This window comes from Bubalus bubalis, chromosome 1 (genome assembly GCF_019923935.1).
Source record: "Bubalus bubalis isolate 160015118507 breed Murrah chromosome 1, NDDB_SH_1, whole genome shotgun sequence".
NCBI lineage: Eukaryota > Metazoa > Chordata > Mammalia > Artiodactyla > Bovidae > Bubalus > Bubalus bubalis.
In genome coordinates this window covers 18,309,174-18,328,221 of record NC_059157.1, presented here as the reverse complement: position 1 = coordinate 18,328,221, position 19,048 = coordinate 18,309,174, and the positions used below count along the sequence as shown (strand labels likewise).

The following is a 19,048-nucleotide window of genomic DNA, read 5'->3' as shown; positions in this document are numbered from 1 at the left end:
TTATATTCGTTGGGTCAGCATAAATGAATGTATTTATGTAAATGAATATATTGAGGAATTAAATATTCTACGAAATCATCATTTAAACTTTTAATAAGTGCAGGTTTCTAAAATAGGCTTTCTAACATGTTATTTTCTATAACATAGCCTTAAGATTACCAATAAATGCTTCTTTGAACTATATAAATGATCTTTTATTATTATATGAAAGTTCTTGCTTTTTTGGTAAACATGTAGAAATTGAATTTTACAATCATAAGAGAGATAAGGATAATGTAAAAATTTTATTCTCCTATGTAAATATTACATTTCCTGTGTAAATGAAGAGTAATTGTTAAACTAGAGTTCTGCATTCCCAAAAGGATGGTAACTGTATTTCCATTAGTTTGTCGGTTTTTAGCAAGGCTTGTGCTTCAATAAATAAACCTGTCTCTGGTTTTAATTTGAACAAAAAACTGAAGTCAGTGGTGTTTGTGTTTAACATAATTTATTTCCACATCTGAGTGTCCAAAATGTTTTAGATTTTTGTTAAATATATCATTGTTTTTTATATGCTTTCTCCTTTCAGTTTTTTACTAAAAGGAAAACGTAAATTAAAATTTAAAAATGAAATTAAATTAAAAATTTAAAAATAAGGGGAAATTAAATCATGTAAAACTCAAACATATATATATATATATTTGTCCTTTTGCTCTTCTTTTTCTTTAGTTCTGCTTGGGAATTTGAAGGTCCAACTATCATCTATTGTCCTTCCAGAAAAATGACAGAGCAAGTTACAGCTGAACTTAAAAAACTGAAGTTAGCCTGTGGAACATACCATGCAGGACTGAGTATTAACTTAAGGAAGCAAGTTCATCATAGGTTCATGAGAGATGAAATTCAGGTGTGAAGATGGATCATCATGACTGTCTTTTCCCCATACTGGAAACAGATATTTCTATAATAGCTATTTATGAAGTCTTTATTGAATATCTTTGTTGTGTTCCCCAACTTCCTTGCCCCTGCCCCCCCATGGAGGGATAATGTTTTTTGTTTTCTAATTAATTTTTTTAAAGTGTATCTTATAGTTGATTTACAATGTATTGTTAATTTCAGGTATACATGCTATATATAAAATAGGAACTAATAGGAACCTATGGTACAGCACAAGTAACTATTCAGTACTCTGTAATGACCTATATGGGAATGGAATCTAAAAAAGAGTGGATATATGTATACCTGATTCACTTTACTGTACAGCAGAAACTAATACATTATTAAAAAAAAACATTGTAAGTCAACTATATTAAAAATTAAACAAAAATTTCTTTAAAGTTGGAATTGAACTTCATAATTTAATCCTGAAATATTATTTGTTTAAAATTGCAGTGGTAAAGAATCCCCCTGCCAGTGCAGGAGACATAAGAGATGTGGGTTCGATCCCTGGGTTGGGAAGATCCCCTGGAGTAGGAAATGGCAACCCACTCCAGTATTGTTGCCTGGAAGATTCCATGGACAGAGGAGCCATGGGGTCGAGTTCAACATGACTGAGCATGAGCACAAAAATGGAAAAACAGCAATGTGTATTAAAAAATTTTAGGTGTACATCCATGTGATTCATTCATGCATATAGATTTGAGTACCGTTTTGATGAGCATAAAGCAGTCACTCTGATAGAATTGGTGTAGAATATGGGAGATAGATAGGTAAGAAAACTGTTGCAAGTATAAATGGCAGCCTATACATAGAATGGTGTTTAGGTTCACAGAGGAGGGAACACTAGCTGTTAAGGTAGATTGTCAAATGGAGTTGTACACCCAGGAATAAGCAGTTTGAGTAGAATCTGAACAAGTGAATAGAAGTTCATCAGGTATGCATGGCTAGGGGGTGATGAAGGATAAGGAATTGATTATAGAACTCCTGAAAGAAGGACTGATGTGTGCAAGGCACTTTGGTATACGAGAGCATACTGGGTTCAAGGAATTGTGAGTCGTTTGCAATGGTTGGAGAAAAGGGAAGTATGGAGTAGGAGGGACACAAAGTATAGGTAAAATGGCAGGAACTGGTGGAGACTCAGGAAGAGAGTTGAATTGGTTGTTTGGCCAGGTTATAGAGGATTTTAAAACTTGCAGAGAGGCAAGCTGGAGTTGGTATGAAGTTCCCTTATTTTTTCCAGACAAGCTGTAGGACTTTTTATTTAAATGACATTCCATCTGATAGGTAAAGCAGATTAAAGTAGAATGGCCTTGTTGAAGTTGATGTGATGGAGAACCGAGTCCAGGAACGTCCCTGTCTCCATGTCAGTGTCTTGGGGGTTGTCTTAGAATCTTCAGAATTCTGCAAAACAAAACTTGAAAACCACTGTGACAGACTGCTCTGTTTTTGAGCAAGATAATAGTATTATAGAAACACTAGACTGGGAGCACTAAGTAGGATTGGTCTGAAGGAGAGAAGAAAGGTATTGATGAAGTTTACAAGAAGGGCTGCAGCTGAGATTCTTATGGTTAGAATCCTGGTTCAGCGGGTGTCACATGGATTATTTTGGAGGATTTCAATTCAAACATATAAGTAGGTTTAAATCAACACTATCAACATATCCAACCCCCTGTCAATATACTCCTGAAATAGTCCTCATCTCAAATTGAGAGGAACTTAACTTCCGTTTTGCATTTTCTGCCCAATATCATCCATTTCCTATGAATCTAAAACTCTGCATATTCAGCTCACTGTACCTTGTCACGCTGCAGTGCATATCTGCCTGAAGGCATCTGTTCTCTTTCTTCCTCTTCTTTCCAAAGGCAAGAACAGCTATCACAGCTGCCTGGAATAGAGGTTTTATCCAAATTCTTAAATGCTTGTATGTTTATTCTATTATCTCTGAAGCTTGAAAATTATCAGATAAAGTTCATTAGCTGCTGCTTACTAAATCTTAACAATTGATCTTTGAGTCAATAATTGACCAGTGGTTTTTCTGTCTTGTCGTATTATTACTAATTATTTATTTAGATTGAAACATCTCCCAGAGACATAAGGAAGACTAAGATTTTTTTCTTTCCTATTTTTCATGATGAAATCTCACATTTGGATGTAGATTTGTGTTTTGAGTCTGTGATCAGTCTTTTAATCCTGACTTTTTATTTTATGTCCTTTGTATTTTATTTGCCTTTTCAAGATGGCTTGAATTCCTTTCCTTTTTGGGATGAGGTTATGAGTAAATTATCTGATAAAGTATTTTCATTTACACCTGAGAGGTTATAACGATATTTTGAAAATCATATCTGTAGAATAGGTTGATCTCTTTTAAAGACAATATCATGAAAAAAATTAGATCTTAAAAATTTTCATCATACAAACACACAGACACACATACATATACACACAGTAATCATGTGAGGTGGTGGAGGTATTAACCTTACTGAGGTTATCGATCACATCACAATATATATGTATATCAAATCATGTTATATATGGTAAACTTACACAGTTATAATTCAGTTATATCAATAAAGTTGGAAAAATTGAATAAGAAATAACATTTCAAAAATAAATATTGGAATTATTATTAGATTGCTTTTTTACTCAAATATAGCAAAACTGACTCGTTGTATTCGAACAAAGCTTTTTCTTAATATTATTTCCATTCCTATGTTTATTTTTCTCTCATATTTCTCATACTTCCCTTTATTTGTCCTTCCTTCCTTCTTTTTTTTCTACTCTTGGTACATCTTAACACGTTTTTGTTTCAAATGGCACTTTAATATTTACCACTTATACACACACATAGTTTAACAAACTAAATAGTTCTCTGGTGTTTCACAAGTCATCATTCCTTCCAGCTTCTTTCTCCTGCTCTCAGCTTTTTTAGCTTATTCCTTTGGTGTTTGCCACTGTATCTTGCAATAATTTGCTTGTACTGCTCCTACTTAGTGTACTTATTATTTGCCTGTTAGATTTAGGCATTATCTCTCAATTCCCCACTATGAAAGGTGAACGCATAGCTCTTTGACATCCCTTCCTGCCCTTCTCATCGCATCTACAAGTTTCTACCCCCTCTTTTCCCAATATATTTATATCATAATTTTGATTAGATCAATATACCCAAATATTATGTTTATGTATTGTTTATAAATGCTTTTTATATGTAAGGCATGTAGTATATTTAGAGTTACTTGTACATTTTTTTGTATTCTAATTAATACCTTTCAAGAAATGTATTTAGGTTTTTTTTTTTGACAATTATCACTAATTTTGGCCTAAAATTTCCCCTAGTCATGTAAATCTCACCTCTGTATATTCATTCCTGTTATACCAGTTTTATCCTTTTAAATTTGCAGAGAGAAATGCACATTTCATTCTATCTCTTTAATGAGCAGCTTCCTCTTACCTTTAGGCTTCCCTGGTGGCTCAGATGGTAAAGAATCCTCCTGTAATGCAGGAGACCCAGGGTTCGACCTCTGGGTTGGGAAGCTCCTCTGGAGGAAGGAATGGTTACCCACTCCAGAATTATTGCCTGAAGAATCCTATGGACAGAGAAGCCTGGTGGGCTACAGTCATGGGGTCACAGAGAATCGGACACAACTGAGCATGCCCCACACCTGTCTTTCTACCTTAGAATACTGCTAGAAAAATTGAGATGCGGTCTTAAAACTTCAGAATAACCCAAAGGCTCATTTAATATATATTTTAAGAGTCTCTTTTGTGTCCTATATTTATATGCATTCAGAAGAACCATGATATTTGCTCCTTTTTGTAGAGAGGGAACAAATCCTATTTGATGGTCACCAGTCCTAAATCTGTAAATTGGGCAGATAATCTCTTAAGCTGTAAGTGATTTGTCAAAATTATATTAAATTCCCTGGTGGCTCAGACGGTAAAGAGTCTGCCTGCAATGCTGGAGACCCGGGTTTGATCCCTGGGTCAGGAAGAACCTCTGGAGCAGGAAATGGCAACCCACTCCAGTATTCTTGCCTAGAAAATCCCATGGATGGAGGAGCCTGGCGGGCTACAGTCCATGGGGTTGTAGAGTCGGAAACGACTGAGTGACTTCACTTTCACTTTCTTTTTTTTTTCAGTTTTATTTATTTATTTTCTTTACAATATTGTAGTGGTTTTTGCCATATATTGACATGAATCCGCCACAGGTATACATGTGTTCCGCATCCTGAACCCACCTCCCTCCCCATCGCATCCCTCTGGGTCATCCCAGTGCACCAGCCCCGGGCACCGTGTCTCATGCATTGAACCTGGACTGGCGATTCGTTTCACATATGATCATTTACATGTTTCAATGCCATTCTCGCATATCATCCCACCCTCGCCCTCTCCCACAGAGTCCAAAAGACTGTTCTATAAATCTGTGTCTCTTTTGCTGTCTTGCATACAGGGTTATCATTACCATCTTTCTAAATTCACTTTCATATTAAATTCAGTAGCATGCCAGGGACTGTAATGAATGAACTAATTGTACTTACCAAAGGGAAACATGTTTTAATTCTGCTAAATGTTTAACTATGTTGTTATGTATTCTCAGTGTGTCATAGCTACCGTAGCTTTTGGAATGGGCATCAATAAAGCTGACATTCGCCAAGTCATTCATTATGGTGCTCCTAAGGAAATGGAATCCTATTACCAGGAGATTGGTAGAGCTGGCCGAGATGGACTTCAAAGCTCTTGTCACATTCTTTGGGCTCCAGCAGACATGAACCTAAATAGGTAAAAACATTCATTACTTTCACCCTTGCAGATTTCTTAAAGTATTTGAGGCAACATTCAAAATTTAAACTAATATGTGTAAGTGCATTTAAAACCAAAAGAAAACCCAAGATGTTTAAGAAGATTTGTGGTGAGTTGCCGAGATGAACTAATTTCATCTATACATCTTTTAGTGTAAAGATTTAGCTAAAACCAGCACTATACTGGGAATGTAACGTAGATCTTGTGGAACACTTTCAAAATATTGTTCGTTGATGATTTGGTTTTCTCTTCAGTTCTCTCAAGTTTTGATATGTCTTCAGCCATATTTACTTTAGATACCATTTATTTTGTTTTTGTTTTCTCATGCTGCCATGGTGCTTATTCCAAATGACTTCTGTCAATTCCAGTTTGGCTCTAATTACCATTTTTGTTTCTTTTGTTTGTTCTGTGAGAGCATGTCCGCTCTCCTTGCCCGTCTGAGTGATCATGTTGCTCTGTACTGACTGACTGCCATGGAAAAATATTGTGCTTAGTGTTTAGAGGCAGGAAAGCCTTACTACTTAAATACTAAACAGGTATTTTGTTGGCACTTATGTTCTGTGAGATTGATGTTGAAAGGAAAATTTCATCTTGCAGAATTTTAGTGGCAGGATTTACCAATTTATTCCTTTACCCATAGGGAAAAAAAGTTAAGAAACATGTATGTGGTGGACTTATTAGCCCATTTTATTAAAATGGTGAGAGTGCTTATCTAATACAGTTTTTATTTTTATTTAGTGCTCAGCAATTTTTTTTAACACTATGTCCCAAGCATTATGCTCTGTGCTGAGTATCCAATGGTAAATAAAAGCAGATATAAATAGTACCGGAGAAGGCAATGGCAACCCACTCCAGTACTTTTGCCTGGAAAATCCCATGGACGGAGAAGCCTGGTAGGCTGCAGTCCATGGGGTCTCGAAGAGTCGGACACGACTGAGCGACTTCACTTTCACTTTTCACTTTCATGCATTGGAGAAGGAAATGGCAACCCACTCCAGTGTTCTTGCCTGGAGAATCCCAGGGACGGGGGAGCCTGGTGGGCTGCCATCTATGGGGTTGCACAGGGTCGGACACGACTGAAGCGACTTAGCAGAGTAGCAGCAGATAAATAGTACCTGTTTTTATAGAGTTTACTATATAATGGGAATGACAGATCTTAATCACAGAATCATACAACTGTGGGTACATAGGGTTCATTTTACTGCTCTGTTTGTGTTTGAAAATTTCAATAACCAAAAGTTCTTTTGGAGAGGATCGAGCAAATACGTGTAACGGTGTAGCTACTACGTGCTATGAAGGAAATTGCCTTGAGCAGCCAGTGTAATATTGGGCGTGTGTTTACCCACTTATAAAGATCAGGTAAGGCTTCCGTGAGGAACTAATGAGTTAACTTGAGGTATGAGAGAAGAGTAGGGATTAATTAGGTAGGAATGTTGGCTATAAATTTTAAGCCTCTCCTTTTAGGAGTAGTCAGTAGCTTTTGTTTCTTATGGTTGTGCTTTTGACATTAGTGTCTTTGTAAAGCTTTTTATAAACTAATTTAAAGTAATTGGGATAGAACACAGCTTCGCATACCACTATTAAATTTGGGGTTGTTAAAAACATTTGGGATTGTATCAAACATAAGTTGATTCCTACCAGTTCTGATTTTATTTGTGCTTTGTGTTAAAGATGCTGAAGACTTAACAACTTAAGTTCTGTATTGTGGCTTGGCAGGTTCATCAGTGGATACAGTTTCTGTTTATCTGAGTCTCAAAGATATATTAAATGGTTATCTCATTAAGATTTAACAGAGGTTAACAGTGAGTAGTAATCAAATAGTGTTGCCAGAAAACCCATACTTGAATCTTTAATACAGACAGGTTGTTCTTTGTATCTATACTAAAGGAAATAAAACTATAGGGTTAATCAGCATAAAAAAATATTTCAGCAAGGGTCGAGGCCCAAATCTGTGCTATCCTATGACAAACCTCTTCTATTAGAGAAAAGAGAGTTTTAGAATAAATGGAATAGCTGATTTTTGAATGAAAAGATCACTGTAATTCATGAAATGTTTAGAGCCTGTCTTATGCTAGAATCCTGTGACTAAGAGAAGAAACTTGTCTGGTCATCAGTGTAAATATGCAACTAAAATTTTTTTATCGTAGAAGCCATATCGTTGGCAAAGTCTCAGTGTCTACAGTTGCTAGTCATTATTTGAAACAGTCAAAACCCAGATAGTTACTGTAATCTTTGTTTAAAGGGAATAATTTGCAAATTAATCTCAGTTTAATAAATCTTCCACTGGCTCCAACTGATTTCTAGTTAGGGTATTGCTTTCAGAATATTTATTCTTTTTCAACTTCTTTGTATTCTGTGGAATATTATACTTTAACTATTTTGATGGTCCCAGAAGAAGAACAAATATTCATTTGATTTGTTGTTAGAAACTTGTTATTTTATTTCCTTCAATTTGTTAGCAAAACTGATGTGTTAAAGATTGGTCATTGGAACCAAAAATGAGGGATCTTGTTCTCAGAGTGTGGGCATTTGCTTCCTTTGTTCTTTCTGAGGAAAAGGAGGTGACTTAAACAAATCATTGCAAAATAGGGCCTGAATTTTTAGCCCAGGAGCTAGGAATGAGATTGGATGGCTGAACTAGGAACTAGAGTCAGTTGTGGGAAGAGACTTTTTAGAGAAATTACATGGATGGGCACGGTGGTTGGTAGTGTCAAAGGATAAGAAAGTTTTTGAATCAGAGGTCATTTGTGTGTTCAGACTTGCCAGAATTCTCTTAACTGGATTCCCTTTTGGTATCATCCTTAAGAATTGTACTTCTATCAGTATTTTTATCAGTCTGAAGGTGGTATAGTCAAAATATGAGTGAGTCAGTTCCCTTTTGATGAGGAGAAGTATTATCACCTAGATCTTGTAGGTTGTATTGTTTTCTTTTGAAGTATTTGTAACCTGTTCAACTCAGACTTATATATATATTCCTGGAAAGATATGCAAAAACTATTTGGGAGATTCTCATCATCTAATATGTGATAGTCATGGAATTTCTTCATATAAGAGTAAAATTAAGAGAGTCAGCATAAGGTATAGCAGCAGTACTTAAAAAAAAAGTCTTTCGTGTTATTTTAAAAGTTTATATAAATTCAGCATTATGGGAAAACAAGTTTGAGGAAGGAACTTTATTTTGATAATTTTCTGATGTCTGGTCAATCAGTTCAGTGGCTCAGTCGTGTCCGACTCTTTGTGACCCCATGGACTTCAGCACGCCAGGCTTCCCTGTCCATCACCAACTCCTGGAGCCTACTCAAACTCATGTCCATTGAGTCGGTGATGCCATCCAGCCATCTCATTTTCTGTCGTCCCCTTCTCCTTCCATCTTCAATCTTTCCCAGCATCAGGGTCTTTTCCAGTGAGTCAGTTCTCATCAGGTGGCCAAAATATTGGAGTTTCAGCTTCAGCGTCAGTCCTCCCAGTGAGTATTCAGGATTGATTTCCTTTAGGATTGACTGGTTGGATCTCCTTGCTATCCATAGGACCCTCAAGAGTCTTCTCCAACACCGCTGTTCAAAAGCATCAGTTCTTTGGCACTCAGCTTTCTTTACGGTCCAACTCTCACATCCATACATGACTACTGGAAAAACCATAGCTTTGACTAGACGGACCTTTGTTGGCAAAGAAATGAATGTCTCTGCTTTTTAATATGCTGTCTAGGTTGGTCATAGCTTTTCTTCCAAGGAGCAAGTGTCTTTTAATTTCATAGCTGCAGTTACCATCTATAGTGATTTCGGAGCCCCAAAAAATAAAATCTCTCACTGTTTCCATTGTTACCTATCAATCTGCCATGAAGTGATGGGACCAGATGCCATGATCTTAGTTTTTTGAATGTTGAGTTTTAAGTCAAATTTTTCAGTCTCCTGTTTCACCTTCATTAAGAGGCTTTTTAGTTCTTCTTTGCTTTCTGCCATAAGGGTAGTCATCTGCATATAAGGTTATTGATATTTCTCCTGGCAATCTTGATTCCAGCTATGCTTCATCCAGCCTAGCATTTCGCATGATGTACTCTGCATTTAAGTTAAATAAGCAGGGTGACAATATACAGCCTTGACGAACTCCTTTCCCAATTTGAAACCAGTCAGTTGTTCCATGTGCAGTGATGTCCGGTAAAACCCCATAATACAAAAAGGTAGTTTTTAGAAGGCTGAGAGGTTTTCTGAAGAGCTGAAGTGGTAAAGGCTCATATTTGGATCATGAGTGTTTTCAGTATTCCTTATATAGATTAGATGCCTTAGTTTCTCATGTAAAATAACTTTAAGAATAATCTTTTACTGGAAAAATGTAAAAATTCGTGAACAGTAGAACGATTGCCAAAAAAGGAAGTAGCATATAAGCCAAAGTGAAAACCTTTAGAGTGTTAACCAGTTTTTAATAGGCAATGAAACAGTTGATATTTGGACATAGGTGACATTCTTTCAAAGGCAATTTTCATAAAAGATCAGAAAAATGCCTAGCTTTTGTGGGGGCATTGACTGGAAAGGGATCCAATAACTTTCTGAGATGATAGAAATATTCTTTATCTTGTTAGTGGTGTGGATGTTTTAGGTTACAAAAAATAAGCAGTAATAAATAAATGAAATAAAGTGCTAATACAATTTTAATATTACTGTGATATTTTTAATTGACAGGTGCCTCCTTAGTGAGATACGCAATGAAAAGTTTCGATCATACAAATTAAAGATGATGGGAAAGATGGAAAAATATCTTTATTCCAGCAAGTGTAGGCGACAGTAAGTATTGTTTATTTTATATCACTCAATAACAAGGATATATAGATGATACTCTTAAGAAAAATGTTTCACAGAATAATTAGAAATACTTAGAAAATATTTGCTGGTGTTACATATGTGCTGAATTTTTAAGTCAACTTTCTTTGTGCCTCAATAAAGTGAAGCCAAATAATGAGATCCCAGCTGAGTCAGTTAATGTTGATTTCTCACTATTTTCAACAATGAATTTAACATATATGTTTTTATTCTTTTATTTAATTTTAAATTTTCTTGTGGGTAGAATCATCTTGTCTCATTTTGAAGACAAACAACTACGAAAGGCCTCCATAGGAATTATGGGAACTGAAAACTGCTGTGATAATTGCAAGTCCAGGTACCTTTTTCTTCTAAATGGACATTCTAAAAATCTTCCTTTGTTTCTTTCTTTTCCTTTTCAAATGATTTTAAATTGTTTTTTTATTGAATGATATGTATTGCAGTTTTTTAAAAACTAAATAATGAATTTATTTATTTAAAAAGAGTACAAAGCAAGCAGTATTACAACATTTTACTTTTATAAAGAGGTAAACCAATAAGATGGTAGACCTAAATCTAAACATATCAATAGTTATATTAAATGTAAATTGTCTAAAAACTCCATTTAAAGAAATTGTTAGAATTGGTTTAAAAATATGACCTAACCATATGCAGTCCACAAAATATTCACTACAGGTATAATTATATAAGTTAATTAAAAATAAAAGGATACATACATTGTAAAGCAGTTAAACTCCAATTAAAAAATAAATAAGAATTGAAAAAAAAAAAAGATAAAAAACTGTATACCATGAAGACATTAATCAAAAGAAAGCTGGAGTTATTTTTAATGTCAGATAATGAAGATTTTGGAGAAAAAATATTACCAGGGTTACAGAAGGATATTACATGATGATAAAACAGTCAGTTTACAAATGTGTCCGTCAGGGTTCTCTAGAGAAACATATCACCTTTGTGTATGCACACATACTCACACATATACACAGAGAATGAGAATAAAGGGGAGAGAGAGGTTGATTTTAAGGAATTGGCTCATGCTGTTTGTAAGGATTAACAGGTCTGAAATCTGATCTAATTGACTTTTATAGACCATTTGTCAACAGGAACTACACATTCTTTTCAGGTGCAAGTGTTCATGAAAACAGACTGTATTTTGGGTCATAAAACCAGTATTAACACATTTAAAAGATTTGTATTTATACAGAATATATTTTCTAACTAAAATGGAATGAAACTACAAATCAATAGAAAGATAAGAGGCAAGTCTCCAAATGCTTGGAAATTAAGCAACACATTACTAAATAATCCATTAGTCAAAGAGAAAGTCACAAGTTCAGTCAGAAAATATTTTGAACTGAATGAAATGAAAATGCAAAATGTATGGGATAAAACTAAAGTGATACTGAAATGGAAAATTAGAGCATTAAATACTTACAATAGAAGAAAGATTTCAAATTAGTTATTAAACTTCTACCTTAAGAAACTAGCAAATAGGGGTAAAGTAAGCTTAAAGGAAGCAAAAAAGAAAAAGGAAAGAGTAAAGATAAGGGACTAAATCAGTGAAATAGAAAACAGGAAAACAATTGAGAAAAACACTGAACTCAAAAGCTTATTCTTTGAAAAGGTCAATAAAATTGATAGAGACTCCTAAAAAGGGAAAAAAAAAAGAAAAAGAAGAGACAGATTACCAATATCTAGAATGAAAGAGGAATTTCACAGACATTAAAAGGATAACGAGAAGACACTATGAATAATTCAGTGCACATACATTCAGTAATTTAGATGAAATGGACCAGTTCGTTGAAAATTCTTATTGGCACTTTAAACAAGAAAACCCCCAGAAATATGTAAAGCACCCAACTGACATAATAGCTGGAAAAAAGTCAACACATTTACCATCAAAGTAGTTTAGTTCAGGTCAGTTCAGTCACTCAGTCATGTGTGACTCTTTGCGACCCCACGGACTGCAGCACGCCAGGCTTCCCTGTCCATCACCAACTCCCGGCGCTTGCTCAGAATCATGTCCATTGAGTCGGTGATGCCATCCAACCATCTCATCCTCTCTTGTCCCCTTCTCCTCCTGCCTTCAGTCTTTCCCAGCATCAGGGTCTTTTCCAGTGAGTTCTTCGCATCATCTGGCTACAGTATTGGAGCTTCAACTTCAGCATCAGGCCTTCCAATGAATATTCAGGACTGATTTCCTTTAGTATTTGATCTCCTTACAGCCCAAGGGACTCTCAAGAGTCTTTTCCAGCACCACAGTTCAAAACCATCAATTCTTCAGTGCTTAGCTTTCTTTATGGTCCAACTCCCACATCCATATATAACTACTGGAAAAATTGTAGCTTTGACTAGATGAACATTTATCGGCAAAGTAATGTCTCTGCTTTTTAATACGCTATCTAGGTTGGTCATAACCTTCCTTCCAAGGAGTAAGCGTCTTTTAATTGCATGGCTGCAACAACCATCTGCAGTGATTTTGGAGTCCAAAAATATAAAGTCTGACACTGTTTCCACTGTTTCCCCATCTATTTCCCATGAAGCGATGGGACCAGATGCCATGATCTTTGTTTTCTGATTGTTGAGCTTTAAGCCAACTTTTTCACTCTCTTCTTTCACCTTCATCAAGAGGCCTTTTAGTTCCTCTTCACTTTCTGCCATAAGGGTGGTGTCATCTGCATATCTGAGGTTATTGATATTTCTCCCAGCAATCTTGATTCCAGCCTGTGCTTCCTCCAGCCCAGCGTTTCTCATGATGTACTCTGCACAGAAGTTAAATAAGCAGGGTGACAATATACAGCCTCAACGTACTCCTTTTCCTATTTGGAACCAGTCTGTTGTTCCATGTCCAGTTCTAAGTGTTGCTTCCTGACCTGCATACAAATTTCTCAAGAGGCAGGTCATGTGGTCTGGTATTCCCATCTCTTTCAGAATTTTCCACAGATTTTTGTGATCCACACAGTCAAAGGCTTTGGCATAGTCAATAAAACAGAATAGATGTTTTTCTGGAACTCTCTTGCTTTTTCGATGATCCAGCAGATGTTGGTGATTTGATCTTTGGTTCCTCTGCCTTTTCTAAAACCAGCTTGAACATCTGGAAGTTCACGGTTCACGTATTGCTGAAGCCTGGCTTGGAGAATTTTGAGCATTAATTTACTAGCGTGTGAGTTGAGTGCAATTGTGTGGTAGTTTGAGCGTTCCTTGGCGTTGCCTTTCTTTGGGATTGGAATAAAAACTGACCTTTTCCAGTCCTGTGGCCACTGCTGAGTTTTCCAGATTTACTGGCATATTGAGTGCAGCACTTTCACAGCATCATCTTTCAGGATTTGAAATAGCTCAATTGGAATTCCATCACCTCCACTAGCTTTGTTCATAGTAATGTTGTCTAAGGCCCACTTGACCAACCTAGATAGCATATTGAAAAGCAGAGACATTACTTTGCCAACAAAGGTCCATCTAGTCAAGGCTATGGTTTTTCCAGTAGTCATGTATGGATGTGAGAGTTGCACTGTGAAGAAAGCTGAGCACTGAAGAATTGATGCTTTTGAACTCTGGTGTTGGAGAAGACTCTTGAGAGTCCCTTGGACTGCAAGGAGATCCAACCAGTCCATTCTGGAGATCAGCCCTGGGATTTCTTTGGAGGGAATGATGCTAAAGCTGAAACTCCAGTACTTTGGCCACCTCATGTGAAGAGTCGACTCATTGGAAAAGGCTCTGATGCTGGGAGGGATTGGGGGCAGGAGGAGAAGGGGATGACAGAGGATGAGATGGCTGGATGGCATCACTGACTTGATGGACGTGAGTCTGAGTGAACTCCAGGAGTTGGTGATGGACAGGGAGGCCTGTCGTGCTGCGATTCATGGGGTTGCAAAGAGTCGGACATGACTGAGCGACTGAACTGAACTGAACTAGGTTGGTCATAACTTTTCTTCCAAGAAGCAAGAATCTTTTAATTTCATGGCTGCAGTCACCATCTTCAGTGATTTTGGAGCCCCCCAAAATAAAGTCTCTCACTGTTTCCACTGTTTCCCCATCTGATTGCCATGAAGTGATGGAACCAGATGCCATGGTCTTAGTGTTTTGAATGTTCAGTTTTAAGCCAGCTTTTTCACTGTCCTCTTTCATTTTAATCAAGTGGTTCTTGAGTTCCTCTTCACTTTCTGCCATAAGGGTGGTGTCATCTGCATATCTGAGGTTATCTATATTTTTGCCAGCAATCTTCATTCCAGCTGTGCTTCATCCAGCTCAGCATTTCACATGATGTACTCTGCATATAAGTTAAATAAACAGAATGACAATATACAGCCTTGATGTACTCCTTTTCCAATTTTGAACCAGTCCGTCGATCCATGTCTGGTTCTAACTGTTGCTGCTTGACCAGCATACAGATTTCTCAGGAGGCAGGTAAGGTGGTCTGGTATTCCCAGCTCTTTAAGAATTTTCCAGTTTGTTGTGATGCACACAGTCAAAGGCTTTCGCATAGTCAATGAAGCAGAAGTAGATGTTTTGGTGGAATTCTCGTTTTTTCTACAGTCCAACAGATGATGGCAGTTTGATCTGTGGTTCCTCTGCTTTTTCTAAATCCAGCTTGAATATCTGGAAGTTCTTGGTTCATGTACTGTTGAAGCCTAGTTTGGAGAATTTTGAGCATTACTTTGCTAGCATGTGAGGTAAGTGCAGTTGTGTAGTAGTTTAAGCATTCTCTGCCATTTCCTTTCTTTGGGATTGGAATGAAAACTGACCTTTTCCCATCCTGTGACCACTGTTGAGTTTTCCAAATTTGCTGGCATATTGACTGCAGCACTTTCACAGCATTATCTTTTAGGATTTGAAATAGCTCAGCTGGAATTCCATCACTTCCCCTAACTTTGTTCATAGTGATGTTTCCTAAGGCCCACTTGACTTACCACTTCAGCATGTCTGGCTCTAGGTGAGTGATCACACCATCGTGGTTATCTGGGTCATAAACATCTTTTTTTGTATAGTTCTTCTGTGTATTCTTACCACCTCTTCTTAATATCTTCAGCTTCTTTTAGGTCCATGCCATTTCTGTCCTTTGTTGTGCCCATCTTTGCTGAAATGTTCCTGTGATATCTCTGATTTTCTTGAAGAGATCTCTAGTCTTTCCCATTCTCTTGTTTTCCTCTAGTTCTTTTCAGTGATCACTTTGGAAGGCTTTTTTATCTCTTTGTGCTATTCTTTGGAACTCTGCATTCAGATGTATATATATTTCCTTTTCTCCTTTGCTTTTTGCTTCTCTTCTTTTCTCAGCTATTTGTAAGGCCTCCTCAGACAACCATTTTGCCTTTTGCATTTCTTTTTCTTGGGGATGTTCTTGATCACGGCCTCCTGTACAGCATCACAAACCTCTGTCCATAGTTCTTCAGGCACTCTGTCAGATCTAATCCCTTGAATTTATTTGCCACATCCACTGTATAATCATAAGGGATTTGATTTAGGTCATACCTGAATGGTTTTCCGTACTTGCCTCAGTTAAAGTCTGAATTTTACATTAAGGAGCTCATGATCGGAGCCATGGTCAGCTCCCAGTGTTGTTTTTGCTGACTGTCTAGAGCTCCGTCTTCGACTGTGAAGAATATAATCAATCTGATTTCAGTATTGACCATCTGGTTATGTCCATGTGTAGAGTTGTCTCTTGTGTTGTTGGAAGAGGGTGTTTGCTATGACCAGTGCATCCTCTTGGCAAAATTCTATTAGCCTTTGCCCTGTTTCATTCTGTACTCCAAGGCCAAACTTGCCTGTTACTCCAAGTATCTCTTGACTTCCTATTTTTGCATTCCAGGCCCCTGTGATGAAAAGAACATCTTTTTTTGGTATTAGTTCTAGAAGGTCTTATAGGTCTTCATAGAACCATTCAACTTCACCTTCTTCAGCATTTGTGGTTGGGGTATATACTTGGATTACACAGAAAACTAACCAAACTTATCACATGGATCACAGCCTTCTCTAACTGAATACAACTATGACCCATGCCATGTTGGGCCACCTAAGACGGACGGGTCATGGTGGTAAGTTCTGACAAAATGTGGTCCACTGGAGAAGGGAATGGCAAACCACTTTGGTATTCTTGCCTTGAGAGCCCCATGAGCAGTATGAAAAGACCAAAAGATAATGACACTGAAAGATGAACTCCCCAGGTCAATAGTGCCTGATATGCTACTGGAAAAGAGGGGAGAAACAGCACCAGAAAGACTGAAGAGGCTGAGCCAAAGCAAAAACAACCCTCAGTTGTGGATGTGACTGGTGATGGAAGTAAAGTCCAATGCTGTAAAGAACATTGTTGCATAGGAACCTGTAATGTTAGGTCCATGAATCAAGGTAAATTGGATGTGGTCAAACAGGAGATGGCAAGAGTGAACTTCTACATTTTAGAAATTAGTGAACTAAAATGGACCAGAATGGGCGAATTTAATTCAGATGACCATTACATCTACTACCGTGGGCAAGAATCCCTTAGAAGAAATGGAGTAGCCCTCATAGTCAACGAAAGAGTCCAAAATGCAGAACTTCTTTGCAGTCTCAAAAACGACAGAATGATCTCTGTTCTTTTCCAAGGCAGACTATTCAATATCACAGTAATCCAAGTCTATGCACCAAAGTAGGAGAGGTTGATGTAATTTTTAGTTTTTGGTAGGCTAAGAAATAAAAAAGTAGGAAGCAAGAGGTAATCTGGTCAATACAGTAACAAGTTTGATTTATCGATTTGTGGTATATAGAGAAGCCTGTATCAAGCAGTTTGAGTAATGTGTCTCAGACATTTTTACTTCATGACCCACATAGTTAATGATAATACTTGTATAGCACACGAGGCTGCTTGAATCTCGATTGTGTTCAGAACCCTACGGTCTGAAGGGATTAGTCTTCAGCACAGTTATAATCCATTTGCAACATGATGGCTGGGGAGCACTGAATTAGAGACTACTTCTCAAACATAGGTAGCATATTTATAAGCAGTGGTTGGCAAACTGTGGCCCCCGGACCAAATTCACTCGCAGCCAGTTTTCGTAAATAAAGTTTTTTTAGAACCCAGACGTGTACTTTTATGTGTTACCTGTGACTCTTTTGCAAAGTTGAGCTAAGTAGTTGTGTCACAGAGATCATATGGTTCACAAAGCCTAAGCTATTTACTGTTTGACCATTTATAGGAAAAGTTTTCTGACCTCTGTGTTAGACTGTTTCAAATTTTTGGTGTCTTGATATCAAACACACTACATTTTCTGGCCAGAATGCAACTGAATTAGAAGTAAACTGAGGGTAAGCAGAAAAATTCTCATTCATTTGGAAATTTAAAATAATGTTTTACAATAACTCATCAATCAAGGGAAAACTCAAACTGGAAATTAAAACATTTTTAGAGCTTAGGGATCATTACAGTAATGTATACTACAACTTGTATGCTGCAGCATAGGTGGTACTTTATGGGAATTTGATACCTTTAAATACTCATAGTAGAAAAGAAAATTAATGAGCGAAGTATCTTGCTAAAATAGTTACTGTAGAGAATAAACCTAAGTGTAGCCTTTTTCCCTCAAATATATCTAGAATACTGACTATATTCTTATTGTTATTTCAAAGATATTTATTATAAAGAAAGCAACTGAATTAGGTAGTTGAGCCATGTTAGTAGATTTTCTCTTAAGTTCTTTTGTTCTCAACGTGCTGTAAAGAATTTTCATTTGTATTAATGATAATTTCAAATCTGCTTGAAGGATGGCTTAGGAATTTAACTTCTAAATGGTCTTAAATGAACAGTTTATCATCTTTGGTCATATTTTACAGTGATTAGATTTTAAACTAATGATTGATTGCACAGGAGATTTTTTTGTTCAGTTCAAAACTTTTTTGGGGAGTGAGGGCAATAACCCTTTTTCTTCCACCAAAACTTAATGCAAAATTCCAGCATTTTTATACAATCGATCAAGTGAAGCGCTTCAAGTGATAACCCTACATTTCTGCCTGCTTGAACCTTTTTCTCTTCTGTTTTTGGGCTGAAGTACCTCCTGTGAAACTTGGGTTCTGGGGCACTAGGGTTTGAGAAACATCAACATGACATGCCTGTGATGCTGTATTACAGCTTATATTTCATGTTCTACATACTTCACATGCTCTTTGCTGTGTTGAATTTTCTTTGTAGTTTCTGAAGCAGTTGGCACATTTGAAATGTTTTTTACTGGAATTTTTTTTTTTTTTACAATTTACTTATTATTACAACTAATTCTTTTAATTTCTAAAGGTACATAGCTTGACTAAACTTCCTTAACGTACTGTTTTTATTTAGATTGGATCACTGCTTTTCCCTTGAAGACTCAGATAATACACAGGACTTCGGGCCACAAGCATTCCAGCTCTTATCTGCTGTGACCATCTTAGGAGGAAGGTTCGGCATTGGGATTCCAATTTTATTTCTCCGAGGATCTGTAAGTCTTCTTTTACTCCCATTGTACTTTTCTTCAGAGGTTTGCTGTTTTGTGGTTATAGCTTTGGCTTTAGTTATTAGAAAC

General features: G+C 36.7%; 1 protein-coding gene across 1 annotated transcript in view; it reads left to right on the top strand.

The window, feature by feature from the left end:
- WRN (WRN RecQ like helicase) overlaps positions 1 to 19,048 on the top strand; it is a gene marked incomplete in the record, with an annotated part of 115,520 nt that overhangs the window by 78,164 nt on the left and 18,308 nt on the right. Inside the window, 5 exon segments of the mRNA XM_045164105.1 lie at positions 709 to 883; positions 5,510 to 5,691; positions 10,389 to 10,490; positions 10,771 to 10,863; positions 18,826 to 18,964. Coding sequence (XP_045020040.1) covers positions 709 to 883; positions 5,510 to 5,691; positions 10,389 to 10,490; positions 10,771 to 10,863; positions 18,826 to 18,964 — 691 coding nt within the window.